This window comes from Balaenoptera ricei, chromosome 17 (genome assembly GCF_028023285.1).
Source record: "Balaenoptera ricei isolate mBalRic1 chromosome 17, mBalRic1.hap2, whole genome shotgun sequence".
In the NCBI taxonomy this organism is placed as follows: domain Eukaryota; kingdom Metazoa; phylum Chordata; class Mammalia; order Artiodactyla; family Balaenopteridae; genus Balaenoptera; species Balaenoptera ricei.
The window spans coordinates 53,408,643-53,426,916 of record NC_082655.1 but is presented as its reverse complement, the minus strand read 5'-3'; the positions used below and the strand labels follow the sequence as shown (position 1 = coordinate 53,426,916).

General features: G+C 37.1%; 1 protein-coding gene across 1 annotated transcript; it reads right to left on the bottom strand.

Annotated features, from left to right (window-relative positions):
* Positions 1 to 4,948: 4,948 nt before the first annotated feature.
* SLC7A13 (solute carrier family 7 member 13) lies at positions 4,949 to 17,224 on the bottom strand. The gene is given in 8 exon segments (XM_059901723.1): positions 4,949 to 5,260; positions 7,490 to 7,661; positions 7,981 to 8,144; positions 8,146 to 8,171; positions 12,597 to 12,728; positions 16,555 to 16,658; positions 16,660 to 17,158; positions 17,161 to 17,224. Coding segments are annotated over 8 exon segments (1,473 nt in total).
* Positions 17,225 to 18,274: the final 1,050 nt, after the last annotated feature.

Below are 18,274 nucleotides of genomic sequence, written 5' to 3'. Positions count from 1 at the left end.
TCTGTTCATATCTCATATTTCTCCATGATTCAGTCTCAGAAGGTTGTGCTTGTCTAAGAATTTGTCCATTTCATCCAGGTTGTCCATTTTATTGGCATAAAGTTGCTTGTAGTAGTCTCTTATGAGCCTTTGTACTTCTACAGTGTCAGTTGCTACTTCTCCTTTTTTGTTTCTAATTTTATTGATTTGAGTCTTCTCCCTTTTTTTCCTGATGAGTCTGGCTAAAAGTTTATCAATTTTGTTTATCTTCTCAAATAACCAGCTTTTAATTTTAATGATCTTTGCTATTGTTTTCTTCATTTCTATTTCATTTATTTCTGCTCTGATTTTTATGATTTCTTTCCTTCTACTAACTTTGGGGTTTGTTTGTTCTTCTTTCTCTAGTTGCTTTAGGTGTAAGGTTAGATTGCTTATTTGAGATTTTTATTGTTTCTTGAGGTGAGATTATATTGCTATAAACTTCCCTCTTAGAACTGCTTTTGCTGCATCCCATAGGTTTTTAGTCATCATGTTTTCATTGTCATTTGTTTCTATGTATTTTTTGATTTCCTCTTTGATATGTTCAGTGATCTCTTGCTATTTAGTAGCATATTGTTTAACCTCCATGTATTTGTGTTTTTTACAGTTTTTTTCCTGTAATTCATTTCTAATCTCATAATATTGTTGTTGGAAAAGATGCTTGATAATATTTCAGTTTTCTTAAATTTACCAAGACTTGATTTGTGACCCAAGATGTGATCTATCCTAGAGAATGTTCTGTGTGCACTTAAGAAGAAATTGTATTCTGCTGCTTTCATACAGAACGTCCTAAAAATATCAGTTAAGTCTATCTGGTCTATTGCATCTTTTAAATGTTGTGTTTCCTTATTAATTTTGTCTAAATGATTTCTCCATTGGTGTAAGTGGGGTGTTAAAGTCCCTCACTATTATTTGCTACTGTCAATTTTCCATTTTATAACTATTAGCATTTGCCTTATGTATTGAGGTGCTCCTATGTTGGGTGCATATATATTTATAATTGTTATATCTTCTTCTTGGACTGATCCCTTGATCATTATGTAGTGTCCTTCCTTGTCTCTTGTAACATTCTTTATTTTAAAGTCTACTTTATCTGATATGAGTATAGCTACTCCAGCTTTCTTTTGATTTCCATTTGCATGGAATATCTTTTTCCATCCCCTCACTTTCAGTCTGTAGGTGTCCTTAGGTCTGAGAGGGTCTCTTGTAGACAGCATATATATGGATCTTGTTTTTGTATCCATTCAGCTAGTCTGTGTCTTTTTGTTGGAGCATTTAATCCATTTACACTTAAGGTAATTATCAATATGTATGTTCCTATTACCATTTTCTTAATTGTTTTGGTTTTGTTTGTGTAGGTCTTCTTCTTCTCTTGTGTTTCCTGCCTAGAGAAGTTCCTTTAGCATTTGCTGTAAAGCTGGTTTGGTGGTGCTGAATTCTCTTAGCTTTTGCTTGTCTGTAAAGCTTTTGATTTCTCCATCAAATCTGAATGATATCCTTTCTGGGTAGAATAATTTTCGTTGTAGGTTTTTCCCTTTTATCATTTTAAGTACATCCTGCCACTCCCTTGTGGCCTGCAGAGGTTCTGCTGAAAAATTAGCTGATAACTTTACAGGGATTCCCTTGTATGTTATTTGTTACTTTTCCCTTGCTGCTTTTAATATTTTTTCTTTGAATTTAATTTTTGTTAGTTTGATTAATATGCATCTCTGTGTGTTTCTCCTTTGGTTTATCCTGTATGGGACTCTCTGTGCTTCTTGCACTTGAGTGGCTATTTCCTTTCCCATGTTAGGGAAGTTTTCCACTATAATCTCTTCAAATATTTTCTCAGACACTTTCTCTTTCTCTTCTTCTGGGACCCCTACAATTTGAATGTTGGTGTGTTTAACATTGTCCCAGTGGTCTCTGAGACTGTCCTCATTTCTTTTCATTCTTTTTTCTTTACTCACTCCATGGCAGTTATTTCCACCATTCTATCTTCCAGCTCTCTTATTCATTCTTCTGCCTCAGTTATTCTGCTAGTGTTTCCTTCTAGTGTATTTTTCATTTCAATTATTTTGTTGTTCATCACTTTTTGTTTATTCTTTAGTTCTTCTCGGTCCTTGTTAAACATTTCTTGTATTTTCTCGATTCATGCCTCCATTCTATTTCCAAGATTTTGGGTCACCTTTACTATCATTACTCTGAATTCTTTTTCAGGTAGATTGCCTATTTCCTCTTCATTTATTTGGTCTTATAGGTTTTTACCTTGCTCCTTCATGTTTAATGTATTTTTCTGTCATCTCATTTTTTTTGATGGGTAGGGATGTGTTCTTGTCTTGCTGGTTGTTTGGCTTGAGGCATCCAGCACTGGAGTTTTCAGGCAGTTGGGTGAAGCCAGGTCTTGGTTCCAAGATGAGATGAGGAGCTTTGGGAGAGTTCACACTGATTAATATTCCCTGGGGCCTGCAGTTCTCTGTTAGCCCAGTGTCTTGGACTTGGTGTTCCCACCACAGGGGCTCAGGTCAGACCCCCAGCCTGGACACCAAGACCCCAGAAGCCACATGGCCAAAAAAAAAAAAAAAGACAAAGCCCAAGGCAAATAATAAAGCAAAACTGAACAAACAAACACAAACACACAAACAAAAAAAGGAAAGAAAACAGACAAATAAAACCCAAGACAAGCAACAAAAACAAATCCAAGCAAACAAAAAACAATCCAACAAGCAAACAACAACAACAACAAAAACCCACAAGGAAATTAAAAAATCAGAAGACACCCAAACAAACAAGACAGCCCAAAAACCAAAACCAATAATAAAAACAAAACTAACTAAACAGAAAACAAAAAATAAAACAAAACCAAAAGGACAAGCTAAAAGAAAAGCTAAGAGATCAAAAGACAAACACACAAAAATGACAAAAACAGAAATAAAAAAATAAAAGAAATTTTAAAAAAGACAAAAACAAAACAAAATAAAAACAGTATGAAACAAAACAACACAAAAATATCAAAAGAACAAACAAACAGAAAACAAAAACTAAACAAACAAAAAAGAGCAGAATAATAACAAAGGAAAAAAAGTAAAATAAAATTAGAAAAATAAAAAATATGTTAGAAAAAATAAAAATGAAACAACAAAACACATCAATCAATAAATAAATAATAAATTTAAAATTTTTAAAAATAAAAGTAAGGATTCCATGGTGCCTCTTCCATCAGTGCCCTTGCCCCCATGGTGAGCTCCGTGAAACCCACACTTCCCCAGGAGGCCCTCCAGGACCTTTAGGTAGGTCTCTGAACCCATTGTGTCAGCCCCACCTTTGCGTGTGTTCTTTTCACCAGCATCTGCTCCTGAAGCTGGCCCAGAGCACATGTGCCCACACAGGCCAACTGGGACACAGGCTTCCCGCCTGTACCCACGCAGCCAGAGGAGGCTTTGGTGGGGGTGGGACACAGGCCTGGGGCCTGTGCAGCCCTCGGAGGCTTTGAGGGGTGCAGTGCTCAGGCCCAGGACACACACGTCCAGAGGAATCTTTGTTGGGGTGGTGCATGGGCTGCCAGAACCCGCCTGGTCCTTGCAGGCTTTGGGGGGCCAGTGCTCAGGCCCACTGGGACCCATGCAGCCAGAGGAGGCCCTGGCAGGGCAGGGCTCAGACCCGGGACACTAGCAGGCTCACTGGGGCCCGAGTGGGTGGAGGAGACCCTGACTTGAGGGGTGGGCGAGCCCACTCAGGTGTGCCCACTGCCCAAGGAGGCCAGGCCAGCAGGTGGGGAAGGGCACTGCAATGGCAGCCCTGCCCTTTGTTCATCACTTAACAATGGTGCCCCACTTCCCTGGTGGCCCGGTCTTCCTCTGCCAACCTTCCCAGCTGTGAAGCCCTTCCCTCTTGCTGCCCCAGGCTGCCTCCCCACCGCCAACAGCCATCCCCTCCCCAGGTCCACCCTCCAAACCTCACTCTCCGGCACCCAGCCCTTCTCTCCACCAGGAGACACACAACTCAGGCTGGGGTGCACAGTGCTGCGATACAGACCATACACATAGGTCCCACTCTGTCCCGCCCTCCACAGACCAGCTGCCACATTCCCCTCTGATCCCCCAATCCCCTGAAGGTCCCTCTCTGTCCCCACTGATCCCCTCACCATGAGTGGGGCCCTCTGAGTGTGGGAATCTCTTTTCTTCCCTAGCCCCCCTTCAGGGGCACCAGTCCTGTCCCGCCTCCACTTTTCTTCCCCCCTCCTTCCCTCCCACGTCATACCCAGTTGCACAGAGATTCCTCCAGTCCCCATCGGTGTCTGAGGTCCCTCACTAGCACTCAGTAGGTGCTCTGCAAGTATTGCTCTGATGCATTCTTGTGTACTTGTGAGGAGACGTGAACTCCACATCCTCTTACTCTGCCATCTTGACTCCGCCCCCTCTCCAAATGGGTTTGTTTTTTATATTCAAATCAGCACCAAAAGAAGAACTCAGGAAAGTTGAAGAGAATGGTTTTTTATTTTATTTTATTTTATTTATTTATTTATTTTATTTTATTTTTATTTTTTATTTTTTATTTTTGGCCACACAGCACCACTTGTGGGATCTCAGTTCCCTGACCAGGGATTGAACGCCTGCCACAGCAGTGAAAACACTGAATTCTAACCACTAGACCACCAGGGAACTCCCATGCTTTTTTATTTTTAATTGTTAACTTTTATTACAAGACAACCACAACTTCAGTAAAGAAGGGGTGGGGTGCAGAAAAAATGGAAGAGTGGGAGAGACATCATCAATATATCAATGCAAACCAAGACTTAAGCTTTTTGCAAAACAACAGAGCTTTCATTACACATAACAATTTCTGTGTGATTTTTAAAGATAGGTACTGTCTTGTGTACTTCTGTATATATTATCTCATTTGAGAAAGAAAGTTACCATAGGTACTTTATCATTAATGTTCCATTATGTGCTTAATCTTTATTTGGAACTTGGTGTGTTTTTAGAAGGCTATTTTTTTTTTTCACAGTTCCTACTTCTACTTCTGACATCTGTTCATCAGACACTTCAGGGATGCAAATATTAAACAGCAATTGTAAATAACACGTCATCTTCGCAAACGAAAGCAACCTCAATTTAAAATATATTAAAGGTATATAAAACAGAAGTCCACTGAGAATAAAGAGACACACATAGATATAATACATATGTGGAGACTTCACCAAAGGTATCAAAACCAAGCGCAGGCTGATGGCTATTGCTGCCAATAGAAATGGCAAAAACACCTGAAAAGAGCAAAATTTTTTTTAAAAATTAGATATGAAAACCCATTTAAGGTACTTACCTATTTACATAAACAAAAAATAAGATATAAGTTACTGATAGAAAATGGGCTAAATTATCCATGAGTTTAGATAAATCTGGCTTACTATTTAAGATGCTGAAAATTCATATTGTTAGGGTGTTGGCTGTAGGGAATGAACATCTAGCATTTGACTGTTCATGAGTGAAAATAATCATGACCACTTGCCAGTAGGATAAACATCTTCTGGTCTAGAAGGCATGAGTTCTTTAAGAGGGAGTTCCTAAGGCCCAAAGGAAGTCAAAACAATTTTCCCAGAAAAATATCTCAAGGCAGTAGGAAATTCACGTCAATAACACAGAGTATCCTCAGACCCTCTGTTACTCAAGTAGATATTGACAGGTAAATATTATGGCTTTGTAGGCTCAGTATATTAAAAACAAAACAAATAAAAATAAATACTTTGGCCAAAACAATTCTCCTTATTTTTTGTGGATATTTTTGGTTTCTGTTTTTGCCAAAAACCTTGAATCCCTATCCTTGGCACTTGCTTTGTGTTAGGATTGCAAGTGTTTTGCACCAAACATTACCTCACCTAGGGAGAAAATTCAGTAGGCAGTCACTTTTGCAATGTATTTAAGAGATAGATATGAATCTATACCTCCAAAGTATAACACAGCTAGTCACAATTTATTAAACCCTTTAATTAGAGGGTCACTCATTTGAGGTTTAAATCATTAAGAAGCTCCTTTTAATGGGTAAAATACCCCTGAGAAAGATAACCTATCATCTCAGAGCTTACTATCAGTTATCCAAAAACTGAGAGAGGAGAGAAGAGCATTCATGTGGGCATTAGAGACAAATTTCAACCACTTACGTTATGGTTACCCTTGCCTTCCTTTTTGATGCAAATGAATATCAAATAATAATATAAATAATAATAACTATCAATGTGGCTCTGTATTGTTTGCATGCCTTAGCTCGTTTAATACATCCCACATTCTTAGGAGGTAAGCATTATTTATTCCCATTTTAGGTCTGAAGACACTGAGGATCAGTGGTTAAAAAACAAGAAGATTCCCCTTCCCTATGTACTCTCTGAGCATACTCTGGAGGTCACCATGTAGCAATGATCATACTATGGTTTTGGTTCATCTGACTGTCTAGATAGATTATAGTCTGCCTGAATGCAGAAGCCAAGTCTTATTCCTTTCTGCACCCAGAATACCTAGCAAGGTACTCAAATCATAGTGGCTTCTTAATAATTGATATAATTAGGGGATGGTTGGATGGAAGTAGAAGGAACTGAAAAGAAAAGATGGTTGTAAGTCAACCAAAGCTGATGATTAAAACATTGCTTCCTCCCAGAGTTCTTTCTTATATTTTGTACTTAGTGAGAGACAAACATCCTAAAGAGACTGCCTAGATTTGAATCTTGGCTCCACTCCATGCTGTGTGACCTTGGGCAAGTGACAACTTTTATAGACCTATTTCCTGATCTGTAAAATGGGCATAACACTAGTATCCATCTTCTGTATTACTGAGAGAAATAATTTTGATAATCCAAGCAAAGCTTTTAACATGATGCTGAGCCAACCAAGACTATTTTACTATTCTGATCATCAAAGCATCAAGCCACCTTTCTCCAATAGTTTCCTTACGCTGTCCAGTTTTTTCTTCTTTCCTTTTCTATGATTAAAGAGCACTCCTGTGAAACCCTTCTTCATCCAGACTGAAAGTAAGTTTAAATGTAAGTAGAATTGAAAGGATGGAATTTGTTGGTGATCAAGTTAAGCTGACGTTTCAGGACAGGAGATGTTATAACTTGTGACCCCACAGCAGCACTTGCCTCTTCTTATTTCTCACCTGCTAAATCTGACCCTGACTGTGGAAGATACTGGTATGCAGTGGTAGCTAGTTACAGAAGTAAACAAAGTAATCTCTGCTGAAAAGACTCATAATGATTTGTCTGACAGTCCAGAGGACTATCCTTCTCTCTAATAAACTGAACAGAACCTGGGAGATTTTATATTGAGTAAAATCTACCCAATAAAAATCAAAATTAAATCTAAGACCAAATTATCTGTACATGCTTCACAATTTGTTAGTAATAAAAAGATTTACATGTAGACATTCTGAATATAGTCTTCCAATATATTTACACCCAGTATCTTTGATTTCACACAGAAAATATTAGAAAACTCACTTTTACCTTATAAGGTCGAGGTAGATTGGGCTTTTGGTATCTCAGTTTTAGTATTCCTGTCATTGATAAAGCAGACCAAATAGAAACTACAATATAAAGATAGTTTATCAAATCAATTAGGTTTTTCAAGACAACCGCAATGGACGCCATAATGACAAGTAGTAGCACAGATATAAATGTAGAGGAGTAGGGCTTCCCTGGTGGCTCAGTGGTTGAGAATCTGCCTGTCAATGCAGGGGACACGGGTTCGAGCCCTGGTCTGGGAAGATCCCACATGCCGCGGAGCAACTAGGCCCGTGAGCCACAATTACTGAGTCTGCGCGTCTGGAGCTTGTGCTCCGCAACAAGAGAGGCCGCGATAGTGAGAGGCCCACGCACCTCGATGAAGAGTGGCCCCCACTTGCCGCAACTAGAGAAAGCCCTCGCACAGAAACGAAGACCTAACACAGCCATGAATGAATGAATAAATAAATAAATGAATAAATAAAAAAAAAAATGTAGAGGAGTAAATATTAAGCATGTTAAATAACAAAGGCAGCTGGCCCTCTTGGCCTGCAATGTATATTACTCTTGATGATTCAAATACGTTAATCAGAAGGTTGCTAAATAATGAGGCAGAAATACCAAAAGGAATAACCCATGTTAATGAGGGGATAACTCTTATCAGTCCATGTGATAGCCACAGCATCTGCAGAAAAACCAGAACACAAGAAAATATATTCAAAAAGAGAATGATAAAACTTTAAAAATTATTTTTAAATAAAAGCAAGACATTTAAAAAGTCATTAAAAATTTGAATTTCATTTAATTTCACTCTTTATTTCCTTATGCATGTGTCCATTTTAGCTCTGTCAAACCAGTTATTATTGTATGTGTATTCCCCAATAGAAGAGGAATTTCACTTCTTGAGGGCAAAGATCATTTCCTTTCTATAAAACTAGTACTTCATTCAGTGACAGACGTAGAGTAAATTTTCAATGATACTTGTGAAATAAATTGATTTTGTTGAATGGATGATTGAGTGAGTGCTTAAACTAAAACTAGTTTACAGAGTGCTGATAATTATAGTCAGAGTGAAAAAAATCACGGTGCAATGCTGCTGACACAGGAATGAGACTCGCAAAGTTCCCATATCATGGTGCAATTTGAAATACTTAACAGAAATAAAAATAAACCATGTAGACAGGGAAAATAAATTACACACAGATTAAAATACTTATGACATTTGGGCACGAGCCTAAACTATAGACCAGGGGTCTCTCAGGGGAGGTGGTTTTGCTCCTCAGGGGTCATTTGACAAAGTCTGGAGACATCTTTGGTTGTCACAACTGAGGAGGTAGGAGGTTACTGCTGGCAACTAGTGGGTAGAGGCCAAGGATGCTGCTAAATATCCTACAATGCATGGGACAAAACAACAAAAAATGATATGGTCCAAAATGTCTAGTGCTAAGATTGAGAAACCTTGGTATTGACCAATCTTTAACTAATATTGTGACTTTTTTACTTAAAGGTGAAGAGATCTTATGAACGCTAATTCAGTATAAGTCAGTAGATATAAAAGGCATCAGTGAAAACAATTATCCACTATCTATGAGAACCTATCTGAATCCAATTCATATTATGTAGGATATATAAACTAGGATAGATCATTCAGACTCAGAAAAAAAAATTCTCAGTTTTTCAGTGGAAAGAGTGCAACACGATCTTGTGTCCCTGGGGGTAGGGGTCCTCCAGGGTTATGGCAAAGTTGTTTTCCAGGGGAGCCTCCAACACGTCAACATACTGGCTTATAACAAACAGTAAAATATTTTCAATATGATGAAATTGAAATATCATCAGTGGTTCCTGTTCTTTAAAGTCTATTTTCTAAAGCCCTTTCAAATAGCCTCAAGTGCTCTTTTCACTATTCTCTTTAATGCTATTCTATAATATTGGGTCTTGTTTTAAAATGTCTCCTGCCTCACTTAATATTCATTTTAAATAAGGTATTGTTGGTAATTCCTCCTGAAAAGTCATACCTCCACACATTTTCCATTTTCAGACACATTTCAGAAATACTTCTTTCCAGTAGTGAAGCCCTTGTTCTCCTTTGATTTTCCATCCTTTACAAACCTGGTTTGTTATAATTAGGGGAGGTTCTAGTTCAGCTCTGCTGCATAATCTTTATCTCTATCTTACAAGTGATTTTTTTTTCTTTTTCATTCCTTTCCTTATGTCATTTGTTTTCTTTAAAAAATTATATTATATATGTTTTTGATAAAAAGTAAAATAAATAGCTCTGAAACACATAAAGTAAAAAGTAAGTGTCCCTTTCTTTGCCAATCCTTCATTCACACACCCCAGAAGTAACTACTGTTAACATCTTTTTTGATACTCTTTCATAAATTTTCTATGCATATATAAGCATCTGTGAGAGGTATGTATATGTGTACATATATGTATTTGTGTGTGTGTGTGTGTGTATGTGTGTGCACCTGCACGGTTAATCTTGCTTTTTTCACCTTCCAATACATCTTGATCATATTAGTACATATACATCCATCTAATTATCTTTAAAATTTTTCAATATTCCATTATATAACTGCAACTTAAATTCTTTACTATTTCCATATTGGTGGATTTTTAGGTTGTTTTCAATTTTTTACTAATTAAAAATGTTCTTTAATGAACACACTTGTGTCCTCAGGTGTTGGTGCACTTCTCCTCTGAGAGTAAATTCTTAGAAGTGGGATTTGTGAGTCAAAAGGTATATACTTTTTAAAATAAGCTAGGTATTACAAAATTACTCTGCAAAAATGATTGTACCAATTTTCTAGTTAGTGATTCTAACATTTTCAGTTTCCTCTCAAAGTACTTAATCATGCCTGGTTGACCAGCTATCTGCAGGCTGCTTCTGGTCAAAGAAACCTTCTTAGCCTCTGCTCCCAGACAATATACTTACTCTTTTGGATTATCTTTTCCTATGCCAATAGTCTCTAGCTTCAAATACAACACGGAACCCTCAAGAACACCAAGTGGGAGCACCCCTGTCAATAGTGTGTTAGCAGGGCTTTCAGGAACTTTGAAATCTTCAGGCTGAAAAAACCAGGAACCTGTGCTCCTCACTATGACATTTCCACAAACCTCATTCTAGAGGGACAGGCTTCCCCCACTGTGCTCTAGAACTTACTATTTTTTCTTCTAAGAAAAACACACACATCCTAGATGCTCTATATCCCTTTGTAGCTTTTCATGTCTTTTAAATATACCCATTTGTTTGAAAACATTCACTCCTTAATCCTTAAAATTCCTTAATTTAGGAATCTATTTCTTTTGTTTATAATTTTTTCTCCTACTATATAAAATTTGCCATTCATTAAAGAAAATTTGGAAAATTTAGTAAAGAATAAACAAAAATCACCCTCAATATCATTCCAACAGGTCATTATTAATTAGTTACTGGTACTTTCTGTTTTATATTGTAATATAGATCCTGCCTTTGCTCTCATTATTACATTATAAACAGCCTTTTTACTTTAAGTATTCTTCAAAAATATGATCTTTGAAAAATCTCAGGATGGTCTATTATATAAATTTCTATAAATTATTTATTTATTTTAAATTTATTGGATATTTTGGTTGTCTTTAATTTTTTGCTCTCATAGGTAATGCTATGATGATTGTCCCTGTACATACATTTTTCATGTATAGCTCTGATTATTTCCTTAATGTAAGTTCATAATACAATAAAAGGTAGATATTTGAAATCAAAAATATTATTTCAGAATTTAAACAAGATCTAAGGGTGATATGTCTAAAAGAGTTGTATCAATTATAGTCAAAACACTTCATGTGTCTTCCATACATGCCAAAACTACTATACCGCCCACAAAAATGCTGCAACTATTATGACACACCAGAAGAGATAGTCATCATTTTTAACAACGAGTATGGCCAGAGCACTGGCCAAAACAGATGCCAGCTTCAGTGAGCCATTACAGCTGAGCCAGCTGACCAACAGCCCTGACCACACCTGTACCTAGCTTCATAAATTTATTTTCTACATAATCAAAGTTGTTAATAAATCATTACTTGTTTTTGTCCAATTTAGCAATTGGTTTGTTCCCACAAATACTCAGAATCTTGACTATCTCTAGTGTACAGCTCCCTAACAGAGCTAGACCACTGTGAATCAACACTGATACCATGCATATGGCAGCTTCCTACATGGCAGTAACACAAGAATTGAGGCAAAGTGTGTTAGGACTTTTATATTAAACCTCCCTTAGATTTATTTCCAGTGCCCCAAAGATTTACCAAAACAGTAATAGCTACACAAAAGACATTAGTCCCAAAAGTACTGGCTGATAACTCAACGTTTAATGCTGGTTTGAGTAAATTGCTGGTCTTTCATATTTCCTCTTCCTCATTTCTTTCCAAATTTCCTTTTATTCCTTGAACCTGTTACTCATTTTTAAATATATGTTTATTTCCTTAAGATTTTCCTATTCTTTCATTTTTTATTCTACAACTAGGGCCCTAAAATAGTTATCTTTTAGTCAAATTTCCAATATGTTCAGGGCCCTTTGCCACCATAAATTTTAGAGTTATTTATGCTAAATAACAACATTATATTACATATTAATCATATTAACTATGTATATCACTTGACCATTAGCATCTATTCTTTTAATTGTTAATGTCCTACATTTCAAGTTTATCATTCTTTATGTCACCTAGAAGAACATTTGGAAAATTCATGTTGTGAAATTTTTAGTAGATATAATATATGTATTATATATATTATAAGCACTGATTACACAGTGTCACTCTGGTGAGAAGAGATCATGAAAGGAATACTAACATTTTGAACCCAGTCTGCACCATACGCCATCATTATACGTACTTTTCCATATTATCAGAAAACACATTACCATGATCAAATGCGAAACTCATTTCTAAGCCAAATCATGCTCTTTGGCCCCTCTGTTATTTTCAAAAATTACAAATTGACTCTCTATAAAATAATGAAAAGCAAACAGCAGTCTCAACTGGTAAAATCATACTTACATATGCTAAAAGGACCAGAACTGTCCTTATTATTATTTATTGTCTTAGTTATTTACATACAAACCTGAAGAGAGAATTTCCTTGGGTGTCAGAACAGTCAGGTAGGAGATGTTAACCAGAAAATAAACAATAGTCACCAGAGGGAATGCAGTAAATATGCATTTTAGAACTGTCTTCCTGGGTTTCTTCAGCTCCCCTATAACACGCAAAAGAGCAAAATCACAACTTGTAAAACTTATGCCTTAAATTAATCTTTAAAATTGCTCCATGTATCAAGTGTTGGGCTGGACTCTTCCTATCCTCCCCAGCCACCACCACCATCACACATGCACGCACGCACAGAGTGGGAACTGCTACACACACCCCTCCCTTCAGAGCTTGGTGCTAAATGAAAAAAAAGGAGGTTAATATCTTCATTTCCCCCATAGATGGTAAAATTTCTGAAGAAATGCACAAGAATGAAAATGAAGGCTTAGCCCATAAGACCCTGTAGGTTTGGAGTCTACCTGTGTCTTCAGTCTCCTTTGTTAGGTACTAGGTACTGAGTTTGAGTAGTGGGAATACAGTGGTGAGCAAAAACAAGCATGAAGCTCAACATTAAGAGGAGGACCTATGATTAATTCAATAATCACCTGAAGAAAAGTTAAAATAGTGACTGTGGTAAGCGTCCATGTGAAAAGGGAGAAAGGGCTGTGAGAATATAGTATATGACAAGTTGATGATCCCCTTTGCTATCCGTGTTACAGGCACACTGGTCTTCTTTCAGTTTCTCAAAAGTGTCGTGCTCCTTGTTGCCCTCAGCCCATTCTTTCACGTGGAATGTTCTTTCCTTTTCTAGTTGCCTAGTTGACACTTACCCTTCCTTCAGGAATCATAACTTCTTCTGGGAAAATAGGAGCTAAAAACCTCCTAGGCTAACAAAATTGTCCTATTATACATTCTCATAGCATTTGTGAAAAGAGTAAAAGAGTCCGTCATAAATACTCTCTCCCTGTAGTCTCTTTACCTTCCCTTTATGCCAATATTAAGTGCAGAAAAGACGTTGTGATTTAGCATCATATATAATGATCTTCCAGGATAGTCTTATTCTCAAATATTGTCCCATTTGTGACACCATTTTCCCCAGTCTCAGTTCTCTGAGAATTATCCCTGACATAAAGTATTGAACATTATAGCTATGTGTACACAATGTGACTCTGTGCCCTGGTAATAGGTAATAGGACCAAGCACAGACCTCTGACTCACTGGAAGCCAATCATTGCCAGTACACGAGAAGATTTCTTGCAAGAATTTGAACCATATGTCAACAAAACTGAATCAGGAAAAAAGCACGTAATGACAGCACAAAAATCCAGCTAATAACTCTAGTTTTTAAGTTCTAGAGCTTCCCTAATTCCTGTTGTTCCTGAAGACTGGTTGCTCAGGTCTTCCTTGAAATACAACATTATCCTTCCAGCAAGTTCCCCTTTGCTTGTTTAAGCTAATGTGTGTGGGTTTTTGTTACTTAAAGCTAAATCCCTCTGACTAATAAATATTTGTCCTTTGACAAATGTCAGATTCCTTCCATCTGCATCTGCCCAAAGGTTGAATGTAATGCCCATGGCATACACAAATATGAGCTGATTAAGTACTTGATGAGTAAAGAATTAGAAAGCTCTCATTTAAATGCAGCCTGAGCCACTTAACTATTTATGGGCTTCTGGACAATTTATTGACTGTCAAGGTTTCAATTTCCTTACCTGTATATTGGGGAAATGGAAAATACAGAGACAATAAAATTCCAATCAAATGCCTAGCACTTATTAAGTTATTAATGACCTACGGTTATTAGTTAAAGCTTTTGGGCAAGCAAAAGGGCTACTTTTAGGATTACCTGTACTTTCCTCTGGGCCTTTTGCTCTTTTTCATTATGTATTAGATTGTTACAGAGGAGATAGGAATATTATACAATATAATAGCTAGACAGGTAGTGAATATCCTTGGTTTTGAACTTAAAAGATGGCTGTTCCTATGGTAGGCAAAGTCAGCTGCCTACAAATTACTATTTTACTGGTAAAAGTGTTACTTAGAAGTTATTTATACTTAAAATTTATTAAGTAAATTAACAATCCCTGCATACACTGAAATTCCTTCAGCTTTTGTTTACTGCTAGCTGGTTTTCAAGAATTCTGTAATAATTGATAGGTTAGCAAATTTTGTTAATCTGTTTTCAGCAAAGTTATCTAGCAATGAAACATCTTTGGCAATGGAACAAGATGAAATTGGCACAGATAGACGCCAAAGATACCTCTTCTATCCTTAAAAGAGAGAGAGACAAAATGAGAGAGAGAGAAAAAAGAAAATTTTTCTCATTATGCTAGCCTCTCAAATTGCAGTGACCCATTTACTCATAAAAGACTAATCTCTTATAGCTTTCTTTTCTCAATACTTCACTTTTAAATTCAAAGCCAAATTTCCTCTCATGCTCAAAATTCACCAATGACCTCTTAAAATTTTTTCTAATCAGTTCTCACACTCCTCAATTTCTGAAGCATTTCACCATGTTGATTTCACCCCCTTTTGGAAACATGGTGATTTTCTTTCATAATTCTCTAAACTTCCTCTGGCTTCTTCAGCAGATCTTCTTTCTCCACCTACTGCTTAAAAGTTGGCATTCTCAAGATGTTAAAAAAAAATTAAAAAAATAAAAAAAAAAATTAAAAAAATAAAAAGTTGGCATTCTCCAGTCATCTGTCTCCAGTCCTATGCCATCTTGTTCTACCTCTCTCTAGGTGCTTGGCTTAGCAATCGTATCTATTATCAATCCCATCAGGTGGAAAGCATTTTTGCTGTCACCCAAGATTGTGTGCCATGTCTTATACACACCTGCACACTTCTAGTCTCCACAGCTTCACTCAGATTTTTCTACTGCTAGAATTTTTTGGATTCAGTGAAAATTGCTATCTTTTCCACTTGATGACACAGCAAAAGGTGATTTTACCTTCCACTGAATTTCCATAGTAATTATATTTTTCCCTTGTAGCCACTTATTAAATACTATTGTGCCATTATTTGCTCATAAGGCACAGAATTATAGTGATTTTAAGCGATAATGCCCATTTTTCAAATGAAGGAGAAAAAAAAAGTAAGTCCAGAGAGTTAAAGATACTTGCCAAGCTAGTAAGTGGCAGAATTCAGGCCAAAATGTAGGTATTGCCACTTCTACTAGACTATAAGCCTCTTTGGGGTAAAGAATACATCTTACTCATCTTCAGGCCCTAATACAGGGCTTTAAAAATAGTCAGTGTTTAAAAAAATATCTGCTGATCGAGTGATTTAATGAATGATGGACACGTCAGTCACTACAGGGGGTACTAAGATTAAAGGAAAAATTTGTTCAATAGTAGAGCGTCTGCTTAATGTTTAAATGTCAAAGAAAAATACTGATAAAATGGTTGACTTTGAGAGACATGAAATAAGTGTGCAAGTTTCCTGAGGAGGTGAGAGGGAAAAGATACAGGTAGAGTTCAAGGGAAGAGACTGACTTGGAAAGTGGAGAGAAAACTTTTGTCCTGACGTTGAAGGGAAGAGTATTAAGTCCAGCCTTAGAGCAGTCAAGGATATCTGATTCTATTCTTTTTAAAAATACTTGAGCCTGAGTGTGTCACACCCACCCATAACACAAACATAGTCTGCATTGGATTATTATTGGATTCACGGTTTCATGGAAGGGGAGTATTTCCACAACCCCAGAACTAGTTTGACATGGAGGTCCCATATCTGTGGTCCCAGGATAGAAAGCTGAAAAAGAGAAGTTATTCAAGAAAATAAATACTTTGGAATAACTGTGGAAAAAATTAAAGAGTAGGTGATAAGTGCAGAGCTGGCATATCCTGATCTGATTTAGAAAATAATAAGGAAGAAAAAATAGATTGAGTCATTTATTTTAAATGAAACACAAAATATAATAAAAGATGTGCATTTCACATGGCATGCAATAAGTCATGGCTTGAGGTTTTTTTTCTCAAGGTATTGTTGGTTACCTGCTATATACATAGAACATCCTCCACCTGAATATGAAAAATATCCTTGGAAGACAGCTTCTATAAACCGGGAGGCTTCTGGAAACTCAGCACCGAAGGAGTTCTAGATTCTGCTTCCTCCCTCTCACCAGCAACACTACTCCACTTAGGGAAATAAGGCCGAGTATGGCCATTTTCAGCACGGTGCTGGATATCTGAAGCCAAGTCACCTCTTTCACACCACGAAAATTCAGAATTCCCACAATCCACAATATGGCCAGTGCCAGATATTTCTTTGGCAGCTTTGGAACAGAGCAGCTGGGATAAAAAGGCTGGATGCTGTACCCAGCGAGGAGCAGAGCTTGACTGGCAGCTAGCCCTGGCCCCAGAAACAAGGTTATCCAGAGGTTCAGGAAAGAGATCAAGTTGCTAAAACAGCTCTTGAGACAATAGTAGTGAGCTCCACAGCATGAGAAGGTTATACCTATCTCTGCGGAGCAGAGAGAGGTCATAATGGGCAATAAGGCACAACCAGCCCAGATGCACAGGGAGAGCCCCACGTTCATGCAAGAGTACTTCAATACCCCTTTGGGAGCCACAAAAATGCCTGCTCCAATTATATTAACAAAAAACTTGTGCCCCAGGAATATCCAAATACGCTCTTGAGCTGTATCTTCCTCTCTGCATCCATTGTAATTGAAGAATTTTTAAATTTTATTTATATAAATTATAATTTCTGAATTTTCTTGCCTATGTTGCTGGAAAGGATGTTCATGGATTCTCTGAAATAAAAGAGTGCTGCCCTTTTTTTCCACCGTTGTTAAATATAGCCTATGTTCAATCATTAACAAAATATATGTGATGCATCCAAGTAAAATAATGTAAGGTTATTTGGAAGGGTTTAAGTCTGACTTGTTTTTTTAATTATTATCAAAATAATATATTCAGATGGAAAAAAAGGATTTCAATAAGACAGGATATTACAGCAAAAAGCCGGGGTTTCCTGCTCTATTTCACTTCTTCCCAAACATATTCCCAGTTCTTTTCTCTGGAAACAACCATTTAAAAGTATATATGGTTTTGGTTCTTTTTGGTGGTTGCTTCCACAACTCTAAACAGTATGAAAATACTTTTATTCTTATATATCTCTACTTAAGAAAGTGTCCGTTGACTTCCTCCCATGAACACTGAGGAATTAGCTCACTTACTATCCTCTCACTTACTCTACTCCTTCTTCCTCCCATTTTTTACCATCAAGCTCTCAAGAAACCAAGTATTTACCTTTCATCAAGTTCATGGAAACCAATTAACAAGGTGAAGGAGTGAAAGACCCTGCAACATAAGCCTGTCCCCTAAACAGCCATCGTTCTGGTTTCCTGGGTCACATGCAGAAAGATGTGTACAGGAAGTATAGGATGACGCCTGACCCCCATGGACAGAAGGAAAGAGGATCCTGATCATCTGAGCAAGGTCTGAGCCTTAATAGCTCTTATATATGTTGACTCTACAATGCAAAGTGTTGTCCTGAGCATCTCTAAAGCCTCATAAGCTTGGAGCACACCCCCTGCCTCGGAAGTAAATTATTTCCAAATTATCCTTTAAGAGTAAATGAAAATGAAATTGTTTATGTTTTTGCTTCGGTTGTGGGTAAACTGGCTATTTTCTGGCAGATTGCATCTGATCTGCCAGAAAGTCCAGTAATAATACTGTACAGATCTCAATAAACATGAGCGGGTTCACT